Source organism: Plectrocnemia conspersa, unplaced genomic scaffold (genome assembly GCF_051122295.1).
Source record: "Plectrocnemia conspersa isolate PC_06_02 unplaced genomic scaffold, ASM5112229v1 ptg000013l, whole genome shotgun sequence".
Taxonomy (NCBI): Eukaryota; Metazoa; Arthropoda; class Insecta; order Trichoptera; family Polycentropodidae; genus Plectrocnemia; species Plectrocnemia conspersa.
This window is the reverse complement of record NW_028277177.1, coordinates 4,610,035-4,635,557: the sequence shown is the minus strand read 5'-3', so window position 1 is coordinate 4,635,557 and position 25,523 is coordinate 4,610,035. Positions and strand designations below refer to the sequence as shown.

The 25,523-nt window shown below is 30.3% G+C and overlaps 1 protein-coding gene across 8 annotated transcripts in view; it reads left to right on the top strand.

Annotated features, from left to right (window-relative positions):
- Positions 1–25,523, top strand: part of Trpgamma (Transient receptor potential cation channel gamma) — a 217,182-nt gene that overhangs the window by 175,865 nt on the left and 15,794 nt on the right. For all 8 annotated transcript variants that reach the window (XM_088201855.1, XM_088201854.1, XM_088201852.1 and 5 more), the window contains 11 exons: positions 16,546–16,783; positions 16,962–17,104; positions 18,664–18,853; positions 18,915–19,097; positions 19,161–19,395; positions 19,457–19,600; positions 19,672–19,927; positions 19,994–20,127; positions 20,193–20,319; positions 24,166–24,361; positions 24,430–24,621. In XM_088201855.1, the coding sequence (XP_088057981.1) occupies positions 16,546–16,783; positions 16,962–17,104; positions 18,664–18,853; positions 18,915–19,097; positions 19,161–19,395; positions 19,457–19,600; positions 19,672–19,927; positions 19,994–20,127; positions 20,193–20,319; positions 24,166–24,361; positions 24,430–24,621 (2,038 nt within the window). The remainder of the gene's footprint in view (positions 1–16,545; positions 16,784–16,961; positions 17,105–18,663; positions 18,854–18,914; positions 19,098–19,160; positions 19,396–19,456; positions 19,601–19,671; positions 19,928–19,993; positions 20,128–20,192; positions 20,320–24,165; positions 24,362–24,429; positions 24,622–25,523) is intronic.

Sequence of the window (25,523 nt, the reverse complement as noted above, 5' to 3'; positions counted from 1 at the left end):
CCATGGGCAACGGGCGTCTGCTGGTCTCTTCGAGTATCTGCCGGAGTCTGTGATTGACTGCCTTCTCTTCTTCGGAATCCAGGGCTGCAAACTTTGCAGACCAATCACAAACGTGCAGTGATTATCCAGCCAATAGATGTACTCGTTTCTTATAACAGCGAAAAAGGTATACGCCTTTAGATAGTGACATTTGCCTGATGAGGATTGTCCAAGGTCGTATTTTGCAACGGTAATCTTGTGGATCCGGTGATTTATTATATCTATGACCGTTTCGCAACAAAAAAATATTCTCTCAATGATGGATTTATTGCGTGTTATTTAATTTTTTCAGGTCGTAACGAGGGCTTTTGTATCTGATCCTATTCTTAACGCTATTATATTGTTTCCTTGTTAATGGATGATCATTTTGGTCACAGTAAATTAAAACCCCCACAGTTTTTTTGATCGTTGTAAGAAATAATGATGCTTTATTTATTTATTTATATTTTTAATAGCTGAGTCTCCTTCGCTGTGAAGGATGTGATGGTCCGTAAGGACACCGATATTATCGAATCAGAATTTCATCAACGACATGCAAAATAACAATATAAAATTGGTGGTATCGTTGAGCGTTATCGAGACTCGGGAATTTATAAATAAATATGTTGTAGACATATCTCATTGTTTTTATATGCAGGGCACATTGGCGTCTAACTGTAAGGCCCTGCAGATAAATGTATTTGCGAAATAAATACATGACTAAAATATATTAGCCGGATCAAAACACACAATGCCTTTTGAGGCTCGCTTATGGCATAGCACAGTAGCAAATCTCATCAAAGAAGTATGCGGATAGTCGCTAAAGTCCGCACAAAGGCTGCAGAAGAATCGGATTTAACAAACGGATTTTTCATTACGGCGATTATACGGTGCTTGTCAACCTTTTCCAGTGACGCTTTTCACAAAACAGCACACATGTCGGCTGTTTCGGATTTTTTCGCTCCTTGTTTCTCGCGGCAGCGCGTGCCAAACGAGGACTTCCCACCCACATCAACCACCCGCCCACCCACTCGTCGGCTCGCTCACCCATCAAACGCTTCTCTGTGTGAACACATGCGTGGCGTGGCGTTGCCCACACGTGCTCCGGGTTTATTTCTCTCGTTTTATTTTATCGTTCGTATGCCAATCGACATTGTTGGCGGACGGACGAAATGCGCGACCAGTACGCCCATCAACTCCGATTTACTCAGACGCCTCAACTCACAACAACTCAAGATACGGTTGGGTTGAAAAATAGTCGTTGAAATAAACACGACAGCAAATAAACAAACTCGGCGGTAATAATTGCTGCTTATCGTGGTTTTATTTTTATTTCTCTGTCCGTTTCTCTTCTTCCGATTCGTTTGACTAACCAGAGTGTTTTGATTGAGTTTGTTTTCATCTAAGCTTCTCAAACTTGCATGATTGTGCTTATTCAAAATCATATAACATTGCTTCTGTTATATAAATTATATTGCTCAATTCAGTTATTTACATATGCAATATTATATAACTAACATTTGTACACGGCGCAATCTACGACTTGTTTCTATCAATGTTGTTTCATTACTCAGTACAACCAATATTTAGGATGCTCTTCTCGAAACATTATCCACAAAAGAAGCAATTCAAGCGGCATTGAGATAAAAAGGCAAATCGTTATACAATCTCGTCTTTGAATGTGTCATTCAGGATATTTTCTTCAACCGCATAAGCGCATTATTTATTTTCGATTGTTTTAATGCGCATTTTAAACAATCTTTAATGCGCATACCAAATGTCAGCCATTTTGAACATGCATTTCATCCGCTCAGAATTTTTTTTTTTTTAAATTATGAAACAAATAATTTGCACAAAATGTTGATATTAATATATGCAGGGATTTTTTGTCTTGTAACGCGGTGGAACTGCGTTCCAGCGCCTTTTTTGTGGTATTTTTACTGCTTCAAAATCAATTGTTGTATTTTTACTGTAAGACTTTTTACAGCATTACAACTAAGAATAAGTGAAAAACTAATGAAGCATATCTTAACCAAATTTTGCTTAATAGGAGAGTGCAAAAAACAAAATTAAGTCAAAAATTCAAGTCAAAAGCTATAAAATCGTGCCGTTGCTCGCTTATATAATATTCATTCTATGAATTTTTATATTATTATTAGAACTTTTAAGTAGTAAAAATTGATTGAAGTACATATAAACCAAAAGGAAAGCGCAAAAAACAAATATCCCTTCTCAGAAATCAAAAATCCACGTCAAAAGGCGTTCACACTACGATTTTTATAATAATATTACAAATTTAATGAGGAACATATAAACCGAATTTTGACCAGTAGGAAAGCGCGAAAAAACAATTATACTTTTTCAGAAGTCAAAAATTCACGTCAAAAGCAATAACGCGACGCCGTCGCAGTGGAAACGCTCGTTACCCAGCGTTCAGTAAATTGCTATCGGTGAATTTAAGGCGATAAGCCAATATTATACGCATGGCAAAATAAATAAGCACGTAATAATTCATAGACATAAGTTAGATATCAGTATCGGATGGCGGTGTTGAATGCAAAAACTTAGATAAATCAAAGTGGTGTATTAGTCCTTAATATTTTTGGTCGTAGCTGGTATTTTTCACTTTGTTAATATGTAATTGCCACATATTTATGCCATGAAAAGTGACTTTTAATCTTAAATATATAAAATAATCATATTACAAGGCAGTTTTCTTGATGGTATCTACAGATACCATCTGCAATGAAGAGGTTATTAGCTGATATATAAAGACACTCCAACCAGCATTGCTGATTGATAGTAGTGAGTTATTTTTACCCAATAAAATCTTCCTTCTCCTATTATTTAAGTCCAGTTTTTTTACTTTTAAGCTCTTGGACGTCTTATTAGCTGACCTTAAGACCTTTGTTTAGGTCTTCTGGTTCGCTCATCTCGTATTAGCTGATATTAATGTGTGGTCTGAGTATTTATTATATATTCTCTGTGAAAGGCTTTGAGGAATGGCAAACAGGTTTATTTTGATCAATTAAGCCGTATAGTCAATCTTTGCCCACCCCTTTTAAATAACGCCTTACTTCTACATCCGTAAATAAGTTTTCTCTTGTGCTCCAAAGTCATTTAACACAAATAAATGAGAGCAAAGTTTTGGTGCAGACCATGAACATGCCATGAAAAGTCTTGCAGTGGTGACAAACAGTTTAACCACAATGATAAATATTCATTGTGTTTTAAACCACAGCACTTTGTTTACGACAGACGAGAATCCTTGTTTTGCGACCCTTATCGGTTATAAGCGGGATACGAGGACGAAACTTTTTTTGTTCCACGATGTTGGGATTTCGTTTATCTATTCAATAGCGATATGCCTGTATATTAAAATACAGTTGAATTTATACTTTAATATTTTAATGTGAATATATACACGATACTATTTTTTAATAAAAAATAACATTAACCCAGAAATATAATGAGGAACGTATTGTAAAAAAATGTTGTACAAATAAAAGACAGAACGACTTATATTATATGTTTTAAGCTGTACACAAAAATCGCATTTAAGAGATAGTTGAATTTATAAATCTAGAGTTAAAATTTATAAAAAAATCGCTTTTACTAAAAAAATTATTAAATTAGAATTAAAAACGTTATAAAGTACTTTTATCTAATTTTAGCTGCTTTTTTATTGTAGTTATTTTTATGAAATATTTAAAAACTTTAGTATTTGTTTTAGATATTAATTATAAAAAATGTAATTTATTTTTTTTATTATAAAAAGAATCTCAAAAAGCTTTTGAAGTCAAATAACCGATTTTATTGGTGAAATATACGCAAGAGCTTTTTTACTGGAATTTTATAAATAAAAATAGGCTAAATTCACAGAAATGGTTTTTTGCTAACGATTTAACAACCCTTTGAGTAGTGAGTAGATTTAAACAAATTTATTAATTTGCTAATATACACCTGGTGTGCTAATTTTACGTGTTTTTTCATAATTATTTTTGTTGTTATTTATTTATTATTATTTATATTGCATTCATAGTAAATTCTAGAAAAAATTGTGTTTTTCAACATTTAATTGCTTTGATTGCTTTTACTACTTTTTTGTATATATTTATATAAATTCTACATACTTTTTATATATTTTCCGGCTTTTGTAGAATTTTTTATTTCAATTCAGAGGCTCTCAATATTTTTTTATAAAATTAATATAACATATTTTTTGTTATGTTCATTTACGTACTCTTTAATTTATAAAAAAAATATTATATTAGTATAATGTTTTTTATTTATTATTTCTTCAGTTATATATGTAAATATATAGCTATGTGGAGTATCTCAAAACAGTGAAATATCGATCGCCGTACATGTACGGCGATACCGTTCTTAGTGTCAATAGGTTGTTAAATCGTCAAAGGATTTTATATTATCACTTATGATTATTGTACATATTTTAAAAAATAAGTTATAATATAATTTAGAAATTTAACTTTGCAGCAATAATTAATAAAGTATGAGTTCTTGCAATATCATTATGTAATAATTAATAATTAAGTCTGTTAAAAAAATTGAGATGTTTTATGGTTATTTTTTAATGCATGGTTTCATCAATTTCCTTACAATATTTTTCTGTTGTAATAGTTTTATCTGGTTTTAAAAACGATTGATGAATAATTTTCGCAGAAAACCACAATACCGTCACTATATTTTTTTCGGGTGCAATGTTTTAGAGCTTCTCTGCTATCTTAACGTCTTAATCTCATATGTTTATCGTAGAGTATTCATTTCGCAGGTGAATTGGTATTGTTTCTCAAATGAATAAAGAACATACTTAGAAACGTTACCGTGTTTACCTTTCGGTCAGTTTTCAAATCTAGATGTATCGTAAAATATTTTAGTCTGCGACGAGTGTCTCAACAAAATTAATTTCTTTGACAGCGGATCAGTAGTCTTAAGTGGGGTTTATTTTTCAGTATAATATCACTAGTACAAAAATTTTCAAACAAACGCCTTACAGTTCTCTGACTAACCGTACATTCATCAAATCTCAAATTCATATTTCTTGTGACCTGCGCCACACTGTGTTTCAGTTTGAAATATATTTTGTCGGAAATATAATGCATATGAGTCAAAACTATTTTCGACTAAGTAAAAATCAGTCTTTTATTATGAAATAGCTCAATATTTAATAACAGAGAAATCCATAAATGAATTATTTATTTTCTTTATTAACACATTACGGTCCGTTCACGCCTTTTTACGTGATAGCGAAATTTTTGTGGTCAGTCCGAATTTTTTAGGGTTTAAAATAATATAACTCGAGTGAATTTTTTTTCTAAAAATGTCGATGCATACATTTGTAATTTTACTTCTTGGCAAAACAAATATATACAATTAAAATTTTGCAAAAATAGCTGACTTTAGTGTGTTAATATATAGTTTACTAATAATACAAAGCGATCAAATTATTTATATGAAGTACTAAATATTACAGAACTTTAAATTGTTTTATACGTTTGTGAAATACTGCTTCACAGGAGAAATATGTAAATATTCACTTATGTTTTTATCGAAACGAACGAACAATAACAACGTGTCGAGATTGAAAAGATAGTCAGAGTTCAACACCAAAGGTCACTTTCTATTTATAGTTTTATTATATTTTATTTTATTTATAAATAAAAGTGTTCAATAGTATTGTATAGATTATACGTATGTTGTATGTTTATCACTCGATACAGATGCTCAAACATCCACCTAAAATAATAAGTATCGCCTAATTCATTTAACGTTAAAAATAACATTTATATTCATGTTACAGTGAACCATTAAAAAAATTAAATACAATTACTTTTACTCAAAAATTAATTTAAGTAAATACGATTTAATTAGCAAATATGATTTAAAAAAAAATATATTTTTAAGGCTTTTTCATATTTATTTAACTACAAGTATATAACACAATTAGCTGAAATTCACAAAAAAAAACAAATTTAAAATGCCACTAATTGATCATTTAATCTTGCTCTTGATCTAGATACAAAATAACATGAAATAAAAATATCCATTTACTGAAATCAAATATTAAAAACTATTTTAAGCCTCAAATATTAAAAATCTAACCCTCAGTATCTTCAGATTTCATATTATTTTTTTCGATTTTCCAAGATCTATATTGATTTTTTCATGGCCTATTTTAACGCATTGGTATTATTATATTTTTTTTTCAAAATCTGTACCTCTAAAAAAATATTATATGGGCTTAGTAAAGATAGAAAAAATATTGACGAATTTAAATCAACAATAAAAACAATTGAATATATTTAAATAAAACAAAAAAATATATATTTACTTATCAGATTATTACTTTTCTTAGGAATCACTGACAAAAATGTTAGTTTGCATTCGAACCTTTCTCTGATTTTATTCGACCCGCTCGCCTCGTTATCGCAATTTTCCCACTTTTCTTCGGGAAAAGGCAAACACATACATTCACACACACACAAACACACGCACGCTATGCAATTTTCCCTAAGGATTTCCTTTGTTCCGATTCGATTCCTTCATCGGATTTGCGTCTCAAAGTTAATAAGCGGGAATTGCCACTCGATTTTGCAACTTTTCGTCGATACGACGCACTATAGTAATTTGCGAGGTCGCAAATATGCCATAGACAACGACCAAAAGTTTTGACAAAGGTCCGAGATAGGTCTCAGTCCCGCGAGCACAATATAACCGAATATTTTGTGACAAAAAAAAAATATGGACAATCCCTGAGCTTCGCCCTATTTGTTATCACAAAGGACACTTTTTCGTTTCGATATGAAAAACGCGACGGAGCTTTCGGTTAAATTTGGTATTGTAAAAAATGATGTTATCGTCCGACGAGAGAAAAAAGCACAATTAAAATTTTATATAAGATTATATTTAAACAATGACATGGTAAAAAATTATAAATGAAATATTGGTTTAGGATGAAAGGTTTCGCGGGTTTACGACCGCGAAATAACGTTAAGGTCACTTTCTTTTCATATAATTATTTTAGCCTTTTAAAAACATACACTCTTAAATATATAGCCATAATATATTAAGAAAAATAAAAAATTATAAAGGAGCAACGTCTATCGCCGCCGTCAACGTAAAAAAATCTTGGATGTGAAAGTAAAAATAAACAAAGTGACGCAGAATTTTTTAAGAGCTGATTTTTCTTCAAGCGTTAATGCTTAAAAAATAAATCCCTAAAGAAAATTAATTTTGAATAGCTCTAATTAAAAATTTAAGTGTCTCAAATTGGAGCTTTGAAAATATCTAGAAGGGCTGAAATACTACTTTAAAGGGAAGCTAACACAACTTACAAACTAACGACGATCTCCTAAATAACTTCCGATTAACTAAATTAGAAAAAAATAAAGGTGCAGCATAATGTCCTGAATCGATTTGGCGGAACTTTGATGTCAAGCGTCTTCTTTGTTGATAGCTACCATTCAAGTAAAACATGTTAAGCAAAATAAATGTCACTAATACTTACTCACTGAATTATCAATGTTAAATCTTAATTCAATGAATCAAAAAGGCACATGATTATACAAAAAAAATCACATAAAATAAAAGCTTTTTTCGTTGATATTTGTTCATTAAAGGATAATCTGATTAAAGTTACGAGACTAGAGCATAACTTAGTATCAGCGAAGTATCAAGAATAAATCACTTTTTTAATATTCCAAATTTACAACAAAAAAAAAGTAAATTTATCGCACTTTCAAAGTATATTGCTCGCAAAGTAATGGAAAAACTGAATTTAGTGCTGAAAAACTACACACACATATACACACTTCTCTCTCCGCTTTGCTCTCAGAATCCGATCCAGCGGTTCTCAGTCGCCGGAGCCATTAGCCATGGCGTTTCTGGGGGTCAATTTACAGTTTCCTGGGAAGAAAGACAGGCACTCGTAAATTCAACCCCCCGCGTGCCCCTCCCCTCGTGGCGGCGATGGCGGCTGAAAGAAACAATCGTTTAACGACGGCCGTTCGACGTTTACGGCCGCGTTACGGTGATTAATGCCGTCTGAATATCGTATTGGTGTAACTGCCGGTTATGTTTGACCGAAACGAGTTAACGGCCGAATTAACTACGGCTTCTGTGATGAGAAAATTGTTATTTTGCGAACGAATGAAACGGCTATTAGCCAAATGTAGTAATAAAACAAGCAGATATTGTTATTAACAATGCGGCTGATGAACGATAATTCTGATGGCAGAGGTGGCAATGATATTGATTGATATATAAACCAATCGCAGTATTAATTAGAGAATAGGAAAATATTTTATAATCACCTCATTCTTTTGAACGAGTACAGTTTAACTAAATTTAAATTAAAAAAATACAGGTGATCCTGACAAAATAATTTTGATCTAATATACAAATTTAATTTGCTTAATATGTTAAATAAAATTTAATATATATTTTACTTTTATCATAAAAAAATATGTATAATACCATATTGCGAATAAAATCATATTCAGAGTTAATTAATATTAATATTATGTTTATTTACATCACCTGTGATATAGAGAGATAGCGTACATTACCGGACGAAATTCTCAGAATTCTTGTGAATGTTGTTTTCCGCTTTCTGTGAAAATAAGCGTATAAAATTACGAAAGTGTCAGCTGAGAGATTAATGTCACTTGTAAGATATACTATAATATATATTAGAAAAAGAAATATAACCCAATGTTTTTTACTGAAATATGCTTTCAAGTAGAACGTTAAAAATATGTTAACGTCTAAATAAATTTCAATTTCCAAGATAGAGACGATTCAATTAAATTTGAGTCGATTACTTTCACAGTATTGATCTCATATAATACTTAAGAAGATTAGTTTTATATTGTATTTATTATATTTATAGTGATGGGTGTGTAGCTTAAAACTAACACTACTAAAGCTAAAGAACAAAGTGAATAACCCTTGTCACGTATTTAATTAAATTTAAATTTACCTGCTAAAGGTTGTGCGATTTATGAAAATATATAAAGCAGATCATTCGACTGTTAACTTTAACTGTCTTTGCAAAAACAATATGAAATATCATTCTACTATTTAACAATGCTATCAGTTACATGATTTGTAAGAGAAAGGTTATCAGTGGGATTTATAGAGATTTTAAAACAATGGCAGCGTTGCCCAATTTTCCTATTTAAAAATAAACTTATGGAAAATTTATATTTAAAGTGTTTTACCTTTTGTGTTAGCGTGTTTATTTTTATATAATGAAAAATTATAAGGGTGTAAATTACTTGCACTTTAGTTTGAATAGTTTTCACTATAATTTTGCTACTCTACTTTGCGGTAAAAATGTAATACTTTGCACTTATCTACATTTTAAAACGTTGCAGTTTTTTTCGCGTTGTTATATTTTTTGATAAATACTGATGTTTATATTTTATGGTTTAAAACTTAATTTTGTCTCTACAGTTATTAAGGAATCACTGTCTTAAAAATATAGTTTATTAGAAGAAAGTCACAGTACAAGTTCTTAACCCAATTAAATAAATTCTCTTAACCATCTCCTAAATTTAATTCTGTATTTTTTACTGAATGTGTCTTTCTAATGCCTTTCTATTTATGATAAAAAAATATTTTTTTAAATCTTTGGTCTCAAGAGTATTGGTAAATAAAATAAAATAAAAAATATTGGTAAATAATTACTAATATTTTTCAAAAATTATTGTTTTAGAAAATCTAAGATAAAACTATATAATTACATAAATTAGTATTTTTTCAGTACGTTAATATATTCTTTACCAAAGTTCAGTATTATAATATATATCGTATTTTTTTTTATTTTGGACGTACTGTACATTTGTCTTAAAATGTTATTTCGTAACTTTCTTGCAATTATATTATATGTATGTATTAAGCAAGAAAATAACAAATGGTAGTAAAAGTATTTGCATATCTTTAATATTTTGTAGAGTGAGTTTTTTTACATTTTTTTAATTTGTTTCTTAAATATTATTGTATATAATAATTTAATATTAGTTCATTACTTTTTATAAAAAAAATAATCATAAAACAGTTATTCTATCTAAATTTTAAAAATTCTATAACGGTGGAAAAAAAATTAAAATATAGTTTATATGGCTCATCTAAAGCGCTTTAAACACATGTATCATTTAACGCAGTTGTAAAATATATATAATTTTTTTTTATGGAACTGTTAGGACCTTAGTAAATCTTCTTGCCGACCGACCCAAAAATCAGCTAAAATTTAGTTCTTGATTTTAGACCGCAATGTTCTTATTTCATTTATTTTGAGCTACAAGAAAATTGACATAATGACTAATGTTAAATCAGTTTTTTTAGATAAATTTATAAAATTTGAACAGGAATTTTAAAAACAGCTTTTATACTAAAATTAATAAGGAAATACTCAAAAAAAAAAATGAAAATATTTTATAATAAAAAAGTGGCAATGTTTTTTTAGAAGAACAGTTTAATTCTTACATAATGTGTAAAAACACAATAATAATTATTTTCTACGATAAAAAAATATTTTAATTTTAAATTATTTTGCTTAATTATAGTAACCCGATATTACTATTAATGTTTATTTTGATAAATGTGTACATAAACAGGTTATAAATTTGACTGATAAAATAACTTTGGACTTAAGCGTATTATATATGTATATGTATTATACTTATACGATTTAAATCTTAAGCTCCTTATCCAAATATCGTAATATGATGAAAAATACATTAACCCTTTTGCTATGTCTGCAAAATGCATAAAACATTTCAATATAGAATTCTTATATACATACATAAATACAGTTTTCAATCAAGAATATATTAAAGAGACTATTAATAATATCATGAAAAAATTATTATGCTATTTTAGAATTCTAAATAAATACTATTAAGTCTCAAGGGATGAAAAAATGTATTAATAATTATTTAGACAAAGTTTTTTCAATTGTATGGCATGAGAACAATATGTTGGAATAAAAGTTTATTTTATTGAGTTTTGTATAAGTTCAAGTCTATTTTATAATATATTTGTAGTTAATAAATATTACATATATTTTTTTTAAAACTGGTGAATTATTTAATTTTATTTAATATGATTTATAATGTTAAATATTTTTAATAAAATAAATAAATTTATTTATTTCTGAAATTAGAATTATTCTGCATATAATTGACAAGCAATAGAAGTTATAATTTGTTACAATTTCATTTTTGCTTACTGCAATTAATATTATCAAAATATATATCGAATTGCTAACATCATAATTATATTGTATAATTTATTGTTTTAATGTTGAATTTTACTTATTTATATATTTAAAAATAAGTTTAATATTAAACATTAAAAATGCTCAAATCTTGTGATATATTTGTGCTACAAAAATAATTATCTTTAGCCCCATTTTTCATGCTGATTGATGACTCTGACTGAGATTATTTAAAACGTACCCAAAAATTATATTTCCATCATTCAAAATCATACGTACGAGTGAAATTGCAAGTAAATTACACTTGTAATCAGCTGTCATTTAACTGTCAACCGTCCATTTTATAATATTATTATTTTATGACACCATCCAACATGCAAACTAATTATTATTTAAAATTATCTAATTCAATCACTACCATAGTTTTCTTAAACTAATTATTACTCGGGAATTGTTTAATTGTCAACTCAACCTTTTAGTAGATAGTAGAATTTTTTAACGACATACAACTTTTAGGTAATGGTATCACAACGCTCATAAAAAATACATTTCAAAAACCTTTTTTTTTATTTTTTTTTAATGAGATCGTGCGGCACTCATATATTATTTTTCTAGCTGTTTAATATGGTCCAAAATGATTGGATTACTAACGATTATCTTTTGTGTATGTTCTCAAAATTTAGTTATTTGTTATTAAGTGTAAAAGGATGCTCTCGACTTGCTTTATTTTTATGGCTATACTCTATTTTTTTACCGTGCGTTTATTTCTTAATGTATGCTTATATTTTTAATATTTATTTAAGATCAAGTTATTATAGATTACATATATTATATGTCTCTATATGCAATTATATACCAAACGATACTCTTGTTTCAATGAACCAATGATTTATAAATATGATGAAACTCATATCGTATTCATAGAATACAACGAGAATCCTTCATATTATATTTTCAAATTTTACAATCCTTGAAAAATTCGATTCCTTTTTATGATTCACGTATTTTATTACAAAAATATATAAAAAAGCATCTGGTGTCGTTGTCCCGTATTAAGGTTTATGTCAAAACCGCGGTGCAATCCAAAGATTTATCTCGACAATTATTCCGCGCAGTGAAACCGACGAGACGAGACAGTGTATAAGAGCCATTATCTTTTCGTACAATTTAATCTAGTCGTTTTTATGACACAGTATATAAGGGCCCGAGTGGCGTTTTAATAAATTGCTTGAGTGTTATGAGGCTTTCGAGGAGACTTCCAACGACTTTCGTTCGGATTCTTAATTATCGCAGCTTAATTGGCCGACTCGAGTAGTATACCCCTCGAAGAGCTCCTCCCTACGCCAAGACGTAGAATTTTAACGTAGCAGGAGAAAAATTAGGAAAAAATCGGGTAAATCGACTTTTTACAACACTTGATACGCCCTTACAGGCTTTTGATATTCAGCAGTAAATTAAAAGTTAAATTTACGTAGAAGGGCGCATACGCATTACTAAGCATCCCATTAAAATTTAACCGCACTTAAATACACATTATAGGATGGCATAATACACATTTCAGCAAATAATTATAATAAGAGTATTGACTATGAAATATATATTATTAAAAAAACTGAAAATAATAGTCTAAAAATGCCTTTTCGTTAAGGTTTCCTCAATCTCTTAAAATTCTATATAAGCCAACTTTTTTGGAAAGAGCCGAATTAGAAATAGTTCTGGGTCGACGCTCCAGTAAGTAAATTTTAAGTGAGATTAAAGTGAGCTTAAGAAAACAATTTTAGCATATATTTAAAACTATAATTAATTTTGGCATCTATAGCAAATTAATCAAAGTGAGAGTTTCTAGTACTAAGATGTATTTATGAGAATTATATATTTGCTTTTTTTGAGATAAAATTGAATCCGATTGGGGCTCAAAGTTTATCACTTAATATAGTAAAAAAATATTGCAAATAGTCATCCGTTAATGCTGACATAAAATTATGATTTTATGTGCTTTCTTTGAATATATATCCTTAAGCATATGATTCGTCACCTAAAAGGCACATTAAAGAATTCTGGGAATTCGCCTTTTAGCATGTCATCATCTTTGCAGATTTATCACTTCCAATTAAAAATAAAATAAAAGTTTCTTAATTGTACAGTCCAATGGATCATTTTTAGTGTTCTTATCAATGCCAGTTGTCGTCTAAATGACAAATTTTGTAGACGCTGTTTTTTATTTTAGCTTTAAATTAAATTCGTCAAGAAATCTCATACAAAGATTAATTTATTAAGCCATTTATCATTCGATAAAAATAGCTAAAGAAAATTTTTTCGTTGAGAAAAATTAACACTGAGCCATAAGTCAAGATATATAGCTTCCATTTCTGATAAAATTCTTAGAATCGATGACGGTTAAGTTCACCCCTGACACAACTGGTTCAATAACACATGGTAGATTGAGATATTTCAACAACAACAAATAATCAGAGACTTAACATATTACATTTTTACAAGCCAAACATTTGTTTCTGTCTAAGCTACACCCCATTTTGCACATATTTTTACCAGCGTCGGTTTTAATAAATTTTATTGATTTCAATTTAGATTGTGCAAGATTAACTTTTTCTCAGCTACATTAAAAATATTTTTGTCTGTAGTTGTTCCATGTATACTATTCATAGAATCTAATTCTCTAGTCACTTCAAAGAAAGCACTGAATTATTGAATAAGCAGCAGCAACAAAATGGTATCTGAAAGGCCAGTGATTCCTGAAAAGTAATCTGCAGCTTCCTTACAGAGGCGCTGCTATTACAAAACTTTATATTTTCATATCAATGTAGTACAAACCAGTAACTCACTTAGTAAATAGCTGTTTGCATACGTGTCTTAAAATGGTTACTTTACTATTTTTTTTTAGCACTTTAATTATACAAAATACTCACTATTTAGGAAAGTGCATTTTTTATAATTTGGCATAACACGCCTTGAAAAAACTTAATTTAACAAGAAAGAGAGTCAAAAAAATTTAATAATCACTGCGTTAGGCCAAAAAAAATTTTTTTAAATTGCCTATTGATGTTACTCACAATGTGCTCAATACTCCAAAATGGCTCTATTTTACTAGTTAATAAATGCGCTTCTCGTGAATTGTCTTTTTAGTGCATACATAATATCATCAATGCTTTGTTATCTAATTTGATAACATAATAATTTACTCTGCTTTAGAATTACAATATTCAAATGTATCTAGTCTCTTTTTTCTGGCTTTGACAATGAAAATATATCGCAAAAAGCGTCGCATTATAACTGCGTGCCGTCAGAGTGAAGTTTGAAGCAATGGGAGCACCACGTACGGTCATAAGCTCAAGATTCATCCGTTTCATTATGACACATACTGTAAAATTTTAAAGAATTTTTAAAATATAAAATCTATTCCCAGCTCGCTGACCAGATCTGTTCTAGATTTTAAATTAGGGTTTGAAAATTTAAAAAACGAGGTCAAAAAAACTGTTTAATCAAAACCTTATTAAATATTTAATACTGTTATATGCATCGATATATGTTTATTACTCATTCTTTCAAAATATTACTAAAATCTATGAGAAAAAAATGTCAAAATTATTTATATTATTCCAAATTTTGTCTTGATTCAGCTGACACAAAAATAAAGATGAATCGTCACTTTTAAACCGTTTAAGCATACAGTTTATTTATATTAGGCGTTTGAAAAATTAAATCTGGTTATTATTATTCATGTAATGCTTTTAAGTAATGATATTATGTTATGGAATAACGTCACATGTTAAAAGCGAGTATCTTGTGTGCTTAGCAATATTTACTCCACATACTTGTGTCTTGATGTTTACGCAATATTGCATATCGCGAAACGTGATATTTCGTGGTTCGTGTGTGGGGGTTCAAATATTTGATGTGAAATATTAAATTGAATTGAAAGCGAAAGATAATACTAAACGTATGTATGAAATTTTTAGGGGAAAGTATATACGAATGAGCTACGTGACAACTTAACGTATTCTAAAAATATAAATCGTAAATAAATAATAATAGTAATAATATACACAATTAAAATATAAGGGATGTAATACATTTTTAAGATTTTAATAAATATGTTATTTCAATAATGCAAACTATTAAATTGTTGAGATTAATAAAGCTAGAAGATTTTTAATAAATATATATATGATTAAGTTTTGTGTCTCAATAGCAAATATGAATTGCAATAAATTTTATTGTTTTTTTTTTAAGATCAACAAAAAAAATATTTTACTCTTAGCAATGACTTATTAAATCTGTCATTTAATTTTTATTTTAATTTAAAAATGACATTTGTGTTTGTATGATCTTGCAACAATCTTGAACGAAGTTTGTTAAAATAAGCAACGTAATTTTCATTTAAGTGTTTAATACTAATTTCAAGTTGTATTACAAATTTTTTTAAATTTGGTATAAGCTTTTAATTAAAAAATTAGTAAGTTTATGGTTAATTTATATACATATTCTGTATATTTTTTATTTTTAAATGTATTATTATGTTTTAATTTAATTTTCATAGACTTTATTTTTGATAAATATTAACAAAATCATTGTAACCAACTTTTGCTTAGCCAACAAATATCACTGCAGGTAACTCCTATATAGTTAATTATTATTAAGTACAGTTTAATATATTATTAATAAAAAATAGAGTCAAGTTGTATGAGTGATGGTTGAGAAGCTGATGGAAAAAGTGATGGAAAATTTCGTATTTATTGTTGTTTGTTCTCGGTCTCGGTCTGGTTGTTTTACGTGTCAAATCGTGTAATCGCCTCATCTTAAATCGTGGTCGTCTGCTCTTGATGCGTATGATTCTCTCTGACTATTTTGTCTCGAACCGCTTGATTGTCTGCTAAAGTGACACATAACTCCCTTGGATAAAATCCTACAAAAAATGTCGCTTAATAAAAAACGTTTAGAAGCTTAACCTGCATCGAAATAAAACATAAAAAAATAGTTTTCTGCTTTAAAACAAGTTTTGTATCAAGTTGATCGTAACTCTATACAAAAAAAATCGTATATACTCTTTATTCGAAACGTCTCTATCAAATCACAGATGCTGATGATGGTTGGCCAATTGCGTGATTTACATATTCAACCAAAACAAATAAAATACTTGAATTGTCTGTCTTTTGAAATTTCTCGGTAATACCGGATACTTTCAATAGTTTAAATAATAAATCTAGATTCTATGTTTTTTATTTATTATGTTAAACCTATTATATAAATACATTTTTTATTTTTAGTATGATGCAAAGAGCACAAGAGACGGACTATATCAACGTAAACTGTGTCGACCCTCTTGGAAGGAGTGCCTTATTGATGGCCATCGATAACGAAAACTTGGAAATGGTAGAGTTGTTAATCGAGCACCGAGTCCAGACAAGAGATGCTCTTTTGCACGCCATTTCTGAAGAGTTCGTAGAAGCTGTTGAGGCTCTTCTGGACCATGAGGAGACCCAGCACAAAGTTGGAGAGCCACACGTAAGATACATAACTATAAATAGCTTAATTCCAAATCGAATCATAAACAATTCAATGCTAAAGTAGCTTAATGGATTTTCGTTTATGACGATTGTTATCTTTCAACTTCGCGTCTGGTTCCTACTTTATTATTTAGCGATCCATCAAAGTTTATTTTTAATTTTTGGTCTTATTTTAGAGCTGGGAAGCCCTGCCACCAGACACCGCAACATTCACGCCTGACATTACACCCCTAATTTTAGCTGCTCACAGAGATAATTATGAGATCATAAAAATTCTCTTAGATCGAGGTGCTACGTTACCAATGCCACACGACGTTAGGTGAGTAAATCAATCGATTCACTGTCTTTTAAAATATTTTAATGATTCGCGAGTACGATACACTGAAGTGCAATTGGAAGCGAGTCCATGAGTGCCATAACCTGGACACAACACTTACCGCTTTATATGACAAAATTTGCGGTGTGTTCGACCAATGTTTCCCTATGAAACGATACCGCGCGGGTGCTAGGGTATACCCAAAATAATTTTATAGGACCATTATTGCAGTACTCAAAAAGATACACGTCATATATATTGAAAAGAGTCAAATAAAAAAATATGTCTCTTTTGTCTGGAGTCTTAGCGAAGTAAAGTACTCCTTTTTGTTAGAAAATATTTACGAGGAATTTCACAGATATCTCTACAAAATGAGATGCGGATCATATTGCTAAGATTGTTATGATACAACTCGACCTAGCGTGTTTTAAATGTACTTTTTAAAGTTACTAAAGATCTGTGTCGACAAGCCGATGATGCTCTAAGCCCTATAAAATCACGATTACATCCCTAACTCTCAACCCTAGAAGCCTGGACGTCAGCGCTCAAAAATAAGCACATTATCTTTTAACTTAAAACTTTCTTTTAAGACTACTCTGTTATTTTTTTCTCAACATTAAAAAAATATAACAAAATACATTTACTGTAATCTCTTATTTTAACATAAATCGGCAGTTATTATAATGTATCTGCCATCTAGGCATAATGAACGTCTTCATTTCCTCGCGCATTTCATAATCGTCGATTATTCCCGGAAAGCTCATCCTACGGGAATATCCTCGCTTGATATCAATTATATGGATACGTGCAAAAACATTTATGCATGTCGCGTTTCTAAAACTAGGGAATTAATCACAAATACGTGACTAGACCCAACACGGTCGTAATCCTTGTGTCTATTGTTCGGACTTATTCGGAATAAGCCGTAAAGGGTTTGATACAAATGTTGTACTTAGCAGAAATCCCATATAGCTCAAGACAGTCGAGTATCCACCTGAACAATGCATATATCATTTGCCACATCTATATGTACTATAATTCCCTAGTTTGTATGTTGACTACTAACAACTTGATAATGGAACACTCTGACGAAATGATTTGTCTACTAAAAATTCTAGATAACTTTAATACTTATCTGTGAACCTGGAAATTGTAATTTCTATACAAAGTAATTTAATATCTACATATATAACAGTTTTCGTGGTAGTACTGTTTCGTAACAGCCTCGAAGTCGTATCAAAGATTGAATTGAACACGAGTGATCGAATGGTCAAAGTACAAGCTACTGTTTTTTTTCAGGCTTCTAAGAATCGTCCAAATCAAAATCGAAAGTGAAGCGGTAGTTCTAAGATCAAGTTTTAATTGTAGTTCCTGATAAATGAAAAGAAAATAAAAAATAAATTTATCAAGTAGCCAACTTCCAAACACCAAATCAGGTTGTCAGAAAATCCAAAGCTCAAAAGTTTTCGAAGCAAAAAATAGAAATATAAAATGATTCTTCTAGCAAAATATTTTATAACATTAAAAATAGAATAGAGTTTTAGTTACTATATTTTTAATAGATGTGGCTGCGACGAATGTGTCACTTCACGCCAAGAAGATTCTTTAAGACATTCCCGATCAAGAATCAATGCTTATCGTGCCCTAGCTAGTCCAAGTCTCATCGCCCTCTCGTCCAAAGATCCAATATTGACTGCTTTCGAACTTTCGTGGGAATTAAGAAGACTTAGTTTTATGGAGCACGAGTTTAAAGTTTGTATACATTTATTATAAGCTTTCTGTACTTACATATTTAACTCGTTTATAAACACAGATAGAGTATCAAGAACTGAGGAAACAGTGTCAGGAGTTTGCTACAGCATTATTGGATCACACTAGAAGTTCGCACGAATTAGAAATTCTATTAAATCACGATCCGACAGGACCAGCCTTTGAGCACGGAGAAAGGATGCAACTGAATAGGCTTAAATTAGCAATCAAATTAAGGCAGAAAAAGGTTTATATGAAAGATAAATTAATGTGTTTTATATAATATGTTTATGTTATGCTTTTGAATCAGTTTGTAGCTCATCCAAACGTTCAGCAATTGTTGGCTTCCATTTGGTACGAGGGACTACCGGGCTTCAGGAGAAAAAACATGCCTCTTCAAGCCCTAGAAATTATTAGAATAGGCATGATGTTTCCTATATTTTCAGTGTCTTATATATTAGCACCACACTCGGCTCTAGGAAAAACGATGCGCAAACCATTCATTAAGTTCATATGTCATTCTGCGAGTTACTTCACCTTTTTATGTAAGTATTGCTCTGCTCTTATCTTCTACTCGATGCTTTTTTCTAATCATTTTTTTTACAGTCATGCTCATATTGGCCTCTCAAAGGATAGAGTCAGTCGTAGGAGGCTGGCTAGGGGGCGAAACTCCCGTGAAAGAAGATCTTCCGACCAAAAGAGGATCTCCACCGTCCATAGTAGAATGGTTCATCCTGGCTTGGGTCAGCGGTTAGTGCTTCAATCAGCTTTGAGTGTATCTAGAAGATTGTTTTATTAAATATTATGTTCGTTGCTTAAAGGGTTGATATGGAGTGAAGTGAAACAGTTGTGGGACGTGGGGTTAGAAGAATATGTGAACGATATGTGGAATGTGATAGATTTTGTGACGAATTCTTTATATGTGGCAACAGTGGCGCTGAGAATAGTGGCGTATTATCAAGTTCAGAAGGAGATATCACTGCGGATGAGAACAGCTGATCTTCCCAGAGAAGACTGGGACACTTGGGATCCAATGCTGCTCTCCGAAGGACTCTTTTCGGCCGCCAATATTTTCAGGTAGAATTTTTTTTTTAATATCATATATAATACACATGTATAATACATTTAATACATATTTTACAGCTCTCTAAAACTAGTGTATATATTTTCTGTAAACCCACATCTGGGTCCACTTCAAGTGTCACTATCAAGAATGGTTATGGATATTATGAAGTTCTTTTTCTTATACGTTCTAGTACTCTTTGCATTCTCCTGTGGTAATGATTTTTTTATTGATTTGTATTTTTTTTGTTACAAATATATAACGCGTTTTTACTTGAAGGCCTTAATCAGCTTTTGTGGTATTATGCTGATATGGAGAAAAAGAGATGTCCATCAACTAATGCGAGTCTTGCACCCGACGCCGCAACCGATACAAACGCTTGTATAGTGTGGAGACGTTTCGCCAAGTGAGTGTCATTTTATTTTCTTTGATCTTATCAAAGGATGTTGTTACTGAAAAAGTTTCCAAAGTTGAAAAAAATGCTTCCAGGCCTATTGTACGGCAGTGGAATATGAATTATTACGACAACTCGGGGTGAAGTCAAGTGAAATGAGTAGAAAGTACATACCCACAAATATATATACATACACAAAGGGAGGGGAACGAGTTGCTTGAGGTTATTAAAGATTGCTATCATTCTAGCAGAATAGACGCGCTTTCGCAACAATGAGATTGGAAGCATTCAGGGAGAGAGATCAGGCATATAATTAAGACTTTTCAGCACCTTTGCTCTAAATACAGAAATATAACCGCTCACGTTTCTACGCTAGATTTGTTGATAATTTAGTAAACTTTAAAATATTTAATATTATGTACATATTACAGATATATTATAATATGTACATATTGCAAAAATCGAGACTATAATTTTCGAACTTAAGAAAAATATTTAATAAAAATCGTATATATAAAGTACAGAAGCAAAGTACAATATAGAACCGTTACAGTTTAATAGTAAGAGAGTTCTTTACATATTATCTTTACTTAAACGTTTATTAAAATTTTCAATGCATTATTTTTCAAATCAATGAATAGCCTTCCATTATTTTCTAAGCTCATGTTATCGTTTTTCCATTGTTTTAACGGCTATAATTCAATAATCTGTAAGCTTAAAATTGATATGTCCAATACATGCATCATTTAATAAAAGTCTTTCGGATTTTGTCACTGACAATATCTTTTGTTCAGGTCCCTTCTGACAAAGTGTCAAATTTTAAGAAGAATTACATTATCTTAATTTATAAACTAAACCTAAATAGTGTTTGGTGATATTAAGACATATTCTATTTTTGTAACCCGTTCATTGATGATACTATCTATTTTTTGAATTTATGTTTTAATAGCAGTAAAATAAAAATGTCGTTCAAAAATTTATTAGAAAAATTGCGCGCGCTTTTTAGCCGTTCCCTTTATTTATTTTCTTGGCCTTAACTTACAGCTTGGTCTTAACAACTAAATTTGTATATAATCCTTTCATACTAAATAATAAATACTTTAATAGTCCTTAAAATCAAAACAGCAAAAATCGCATCTTTCTTGGGTTATATATTGTGTACACTTAGCTCATAGATTACGAAACGTAGTGTTCAAAATATTTAATTTCAGCTGCTATAATTTTTGGTGGGAAAAAAATGTTGTTCTCTCAGATATTTTTTAGTTGTAGAAATAGTTTAAATACTGGTGATTCCAAAGCTAAATTTAATGTATATGTGATATGAAATATCTATTCAAAGCCGCACCGACAAATTTCAGCCATAGCAACTGATTATAAATTATATATGTTATAGGGGTGGTTGACCTCTCTGCCAATGAGACTCTTATGCGAATCTAAATGGGCTTTTTTATTAAGTGATATTTGCATGTGACAAATGAACGATTAAGGCGTGACGTTTCTCGCGATGAAGGTGAATGTGACGCAGGTGGTGATGCCACTAGATGATTCTCAGGGTTCTTGTGGCTGCGTGCGGCGAGTGTCAGGTCTGTCGATGAGGGCGCGTAGCTGGTTCCTCCGGATGGCTGCTGGTAGATCGACTGTGTCGCTAGCTCTCTGCTGTCTCTTGTCTGGTGTCTCAGCCGTCTCGTATGGTGCCTCCGATCGTCTGCCCTCTCCTCATCGGAGTCCGGGCTTATATCCTTTAGGGATTGCATGCTTGCTGGCCAATCGCGATTGTGCATCGATCTTCTAGCCAATCGCTGCAATCGCTTCGTAGAACTCGAGAAATCGGATGTTGCTTGTCCAGACTTTCAAATTCTACGGAAAGGGTGATTGATTGCGTCCGTATCGTTTTGTCACAAAAGGGATTCTCTTAACGACTCTCGCTGTGTGGTCAAAATAAATCCATGACATTTGTCTCATTGTTAATGAATGAACGTTTTTGGTCAAGGTCATCAATGAGACAATTACTCTTTTAAATTTGGACCTATTTGTGTGGTCGCCATACTTTCTATTCTTAATAAACTACAATATAAGAAACTATTATTTTTTAATGATGGAATAAAATTGCTTTTTTGTAAGCAGTTAAACCTTGGACTATTGATTTTATTTATCATCAGTAAACAAATCTCTCCATAAAACATTAGGAATAGCAGCAAGTCAAACTACTTCTGTAAATAAATATTTTTCTGATCCAACCTCGCAGATTTTTAACATTCCAAAATCATTATTTAAAATGAAGCCTTGATTTATCAGTTTTATATGACCATAAAATGTAATTCAGATTAGAAATAAAAATATTTTTCTGAGTTAACTATCCAGCTACCCACTACAAAGTCCCAATTGAAAAGGGTTTCAGCTGCTCACTTTTTGACCATTGTGCTTAAAGGACAAGTGTTTGCCATGTCTTCGTAAATTTACTTTAGTGTTACCCTTTTTGTAGAACGGTATTCCATTTCTTAGTTTTTAAAAAAATGCTCTTTACTTTCACAAAAATTTTAATTCCCTAAAAAAATACAGTTAACATTAAAATAATTCGTATAGTACTACCTACTTTATTTCAGGTTGCGAAATATTATTCTTAGCTTTTTTCATATACATACATATTTCAATATTTGAAAGCCATGCTTTATCACGATTGAGATTTACTATCTGATATTTCGTCATTTGATGCATTTACTAAGATCACAAATTCATTGAATATTTTATCAAAGGCGCATCACTTTTCACATATCGAATAGTAAGTCTGATTCGGGATAAAACCCGGCTTTCATATATTATATAAATCTTTTTCCAAAACTTATAAAAAATATTCTTTGTTCGGCTTTATGTTTAGTCAAAACATTATTTCAAGCCCAACAGATTTGCCCTAATTTACCAAACTGTGTAAAAGTAGTCTCTATTTAAATTTTAGTAATTAAAAATAAAAATACTCTTAAATTTCGATCTTTTTTAGATGTTAAAATTATGCAATTTTAAAACTGCAAAAAAAAATTGATCGATCAAGAGGATTGTTTTTTTTTTGAACTCACTATCTTTTTAATTTAGTTGTTAAAAAATTTTTGCCTATTACCAGATTTATACAAAATTCGATAAGAATCATAAATCATGTTTATAAAATTTAACCTTTTTTTGAAAAGTAAAACGCAGCTTAAAATATTGTATTACTGGAATAAATTTAATTGAATGGATAGATTTTTAGTAACAATTTTATTTCAGTATTTTTAGTTTTATAAGAACTACAAAATATAATCGTCAATTACATGTCAGATGTTCCTAGTTATGTTAGTGAATTTATTGCTATAAATATATATTATTAGTGATTATTTATTTCTGTTTTTTTGGAAAAAGTAGGAAAGTAATGCGAAAGTGACGATATGAATTTTTATTGAAGTGATTTTGAATCACTAAAAGCTAGAACTGTTTAACTGATTTCTTATTTATTTTTAAAGCATTAACAACAAAGAAAAAATCTAAATATGTGTTCAGTGAGTTTAAATTTAATAATACGTAACTACCCAGACATCAACACCTGGAATCCAAACAGCAAATAAATAAATTAGTGATAATCGCTAGTTTTGTATATTAAGTTAAATAACTATATACATACAACAGTCACTTTATTAATTTATTTGTGATTATAAAGGGAAGCTGCTGCTTTCTCGATCGATTCTGTTAATAATCAGCAGCTCTTCTTGGTTCAAGTTCATACGGACCTTCGTGTTTCAAAATTGGAGAGCTTAATTTAAAGTTAATAATGTGTTTTTAATAGCAAGTCATAAATAATAGTTGTTAATTTGTCCTACTTTACCTTTTCAGCCTCTTCGAAACGATTCAAACGCTATTTTGGGCCGTATTCGGTCTGGTAGATCTAGACTCCTTTGAATTAGACGGTATCAAGATATTCACGAGGTTTTGGGGGATGCTCATGTTCGGAACGTACTCAGTGATCAACATTGTAGTGCTCCTGAACCTCCTAATCGCTATGATGAATCACTCGTACCAACTGATATCCGTGGGTGTTATTTTTCTAAATTACCATATAATATATGCTTGCGTTATATAATATTATTTTTTCCTCAGGAAAGAGCCGACATAGAATGGAAGTTTGCCCGCAGTAAATTATGGATAAGCTACTTCGAAGAGGGCGGTACCGTCCCGCCGCCATTCAACATCATACCCACCCCAAAGTCCTTGTGGTACGCTTCCCAGTGGGTCCAGCGCAAAATGTGCGGACACTCCAGGGCGAAAAAAGAGCACATGAGAACAATAAGGGTCAGTATTTAATCGATGAAAGCATATAAATATATATGTATTCGTATATCTAAGAAACGTTAAGTATTTTTAGTATACGAAGATCTTTGTCCTTGAGCGTTAATGATTCAACATAAACTAAAGAAGGGTCCAATAATTAAAAAATATAAAACATTCCGCGTTATATAGCTTTAAAAACTTTTTAGTTTACGGCGCCTTTAACGCTATAGAATTTTCTCGCAGCATACTTATGGTAATGATGTGGCGTGTGTTTCATCGCCATGAAAGTCTTTGAGAAATCGCTTACTACAATATTTAATAAATATAAAGTGCATGCAACGATTAGAAAGTATAATAAACCCTTAGATTCATATAAAGATAAAGATCCCAGATAAATTACATACTAAGCACTTAGATCCTCATGAAACCGGTAAAAATAATAAATAATTTACATATTGTGATTTCGCAACATTTTTTAGTTGTTTATATATTTTTAATAATACATACAATAATAATATTTTATAGTATTTGAGTGAAAATATTTGATAAAAAAGCAGTTTATTGATATTAATTAAAATATTATTATTATTAAATTTATACATTTTCTTTATAAGCAATATTCAAAGATCATTATTTCGCGATTGGCTAATAATATATTTTATATTTAAAATACCTGTAGGGAATCCTAAATATATGTCCTAAAATTGTGACATTATTTTGCAACATTTTACCATCTCTTTGCTTGAAATAAAAAAACGATAGAAATGATTTTGTTTCTTAGCAAAAAATAATTAGATAATTGATCTGAACTAGATTATGAAGTGACAAAACTGAAAAATTCATTGTTGCTACTCGAGTAAAAATCGCTTATTATTTATTTATTAATTTATTTTAGATTAAATTAAGACCATCGTGGCCTAACG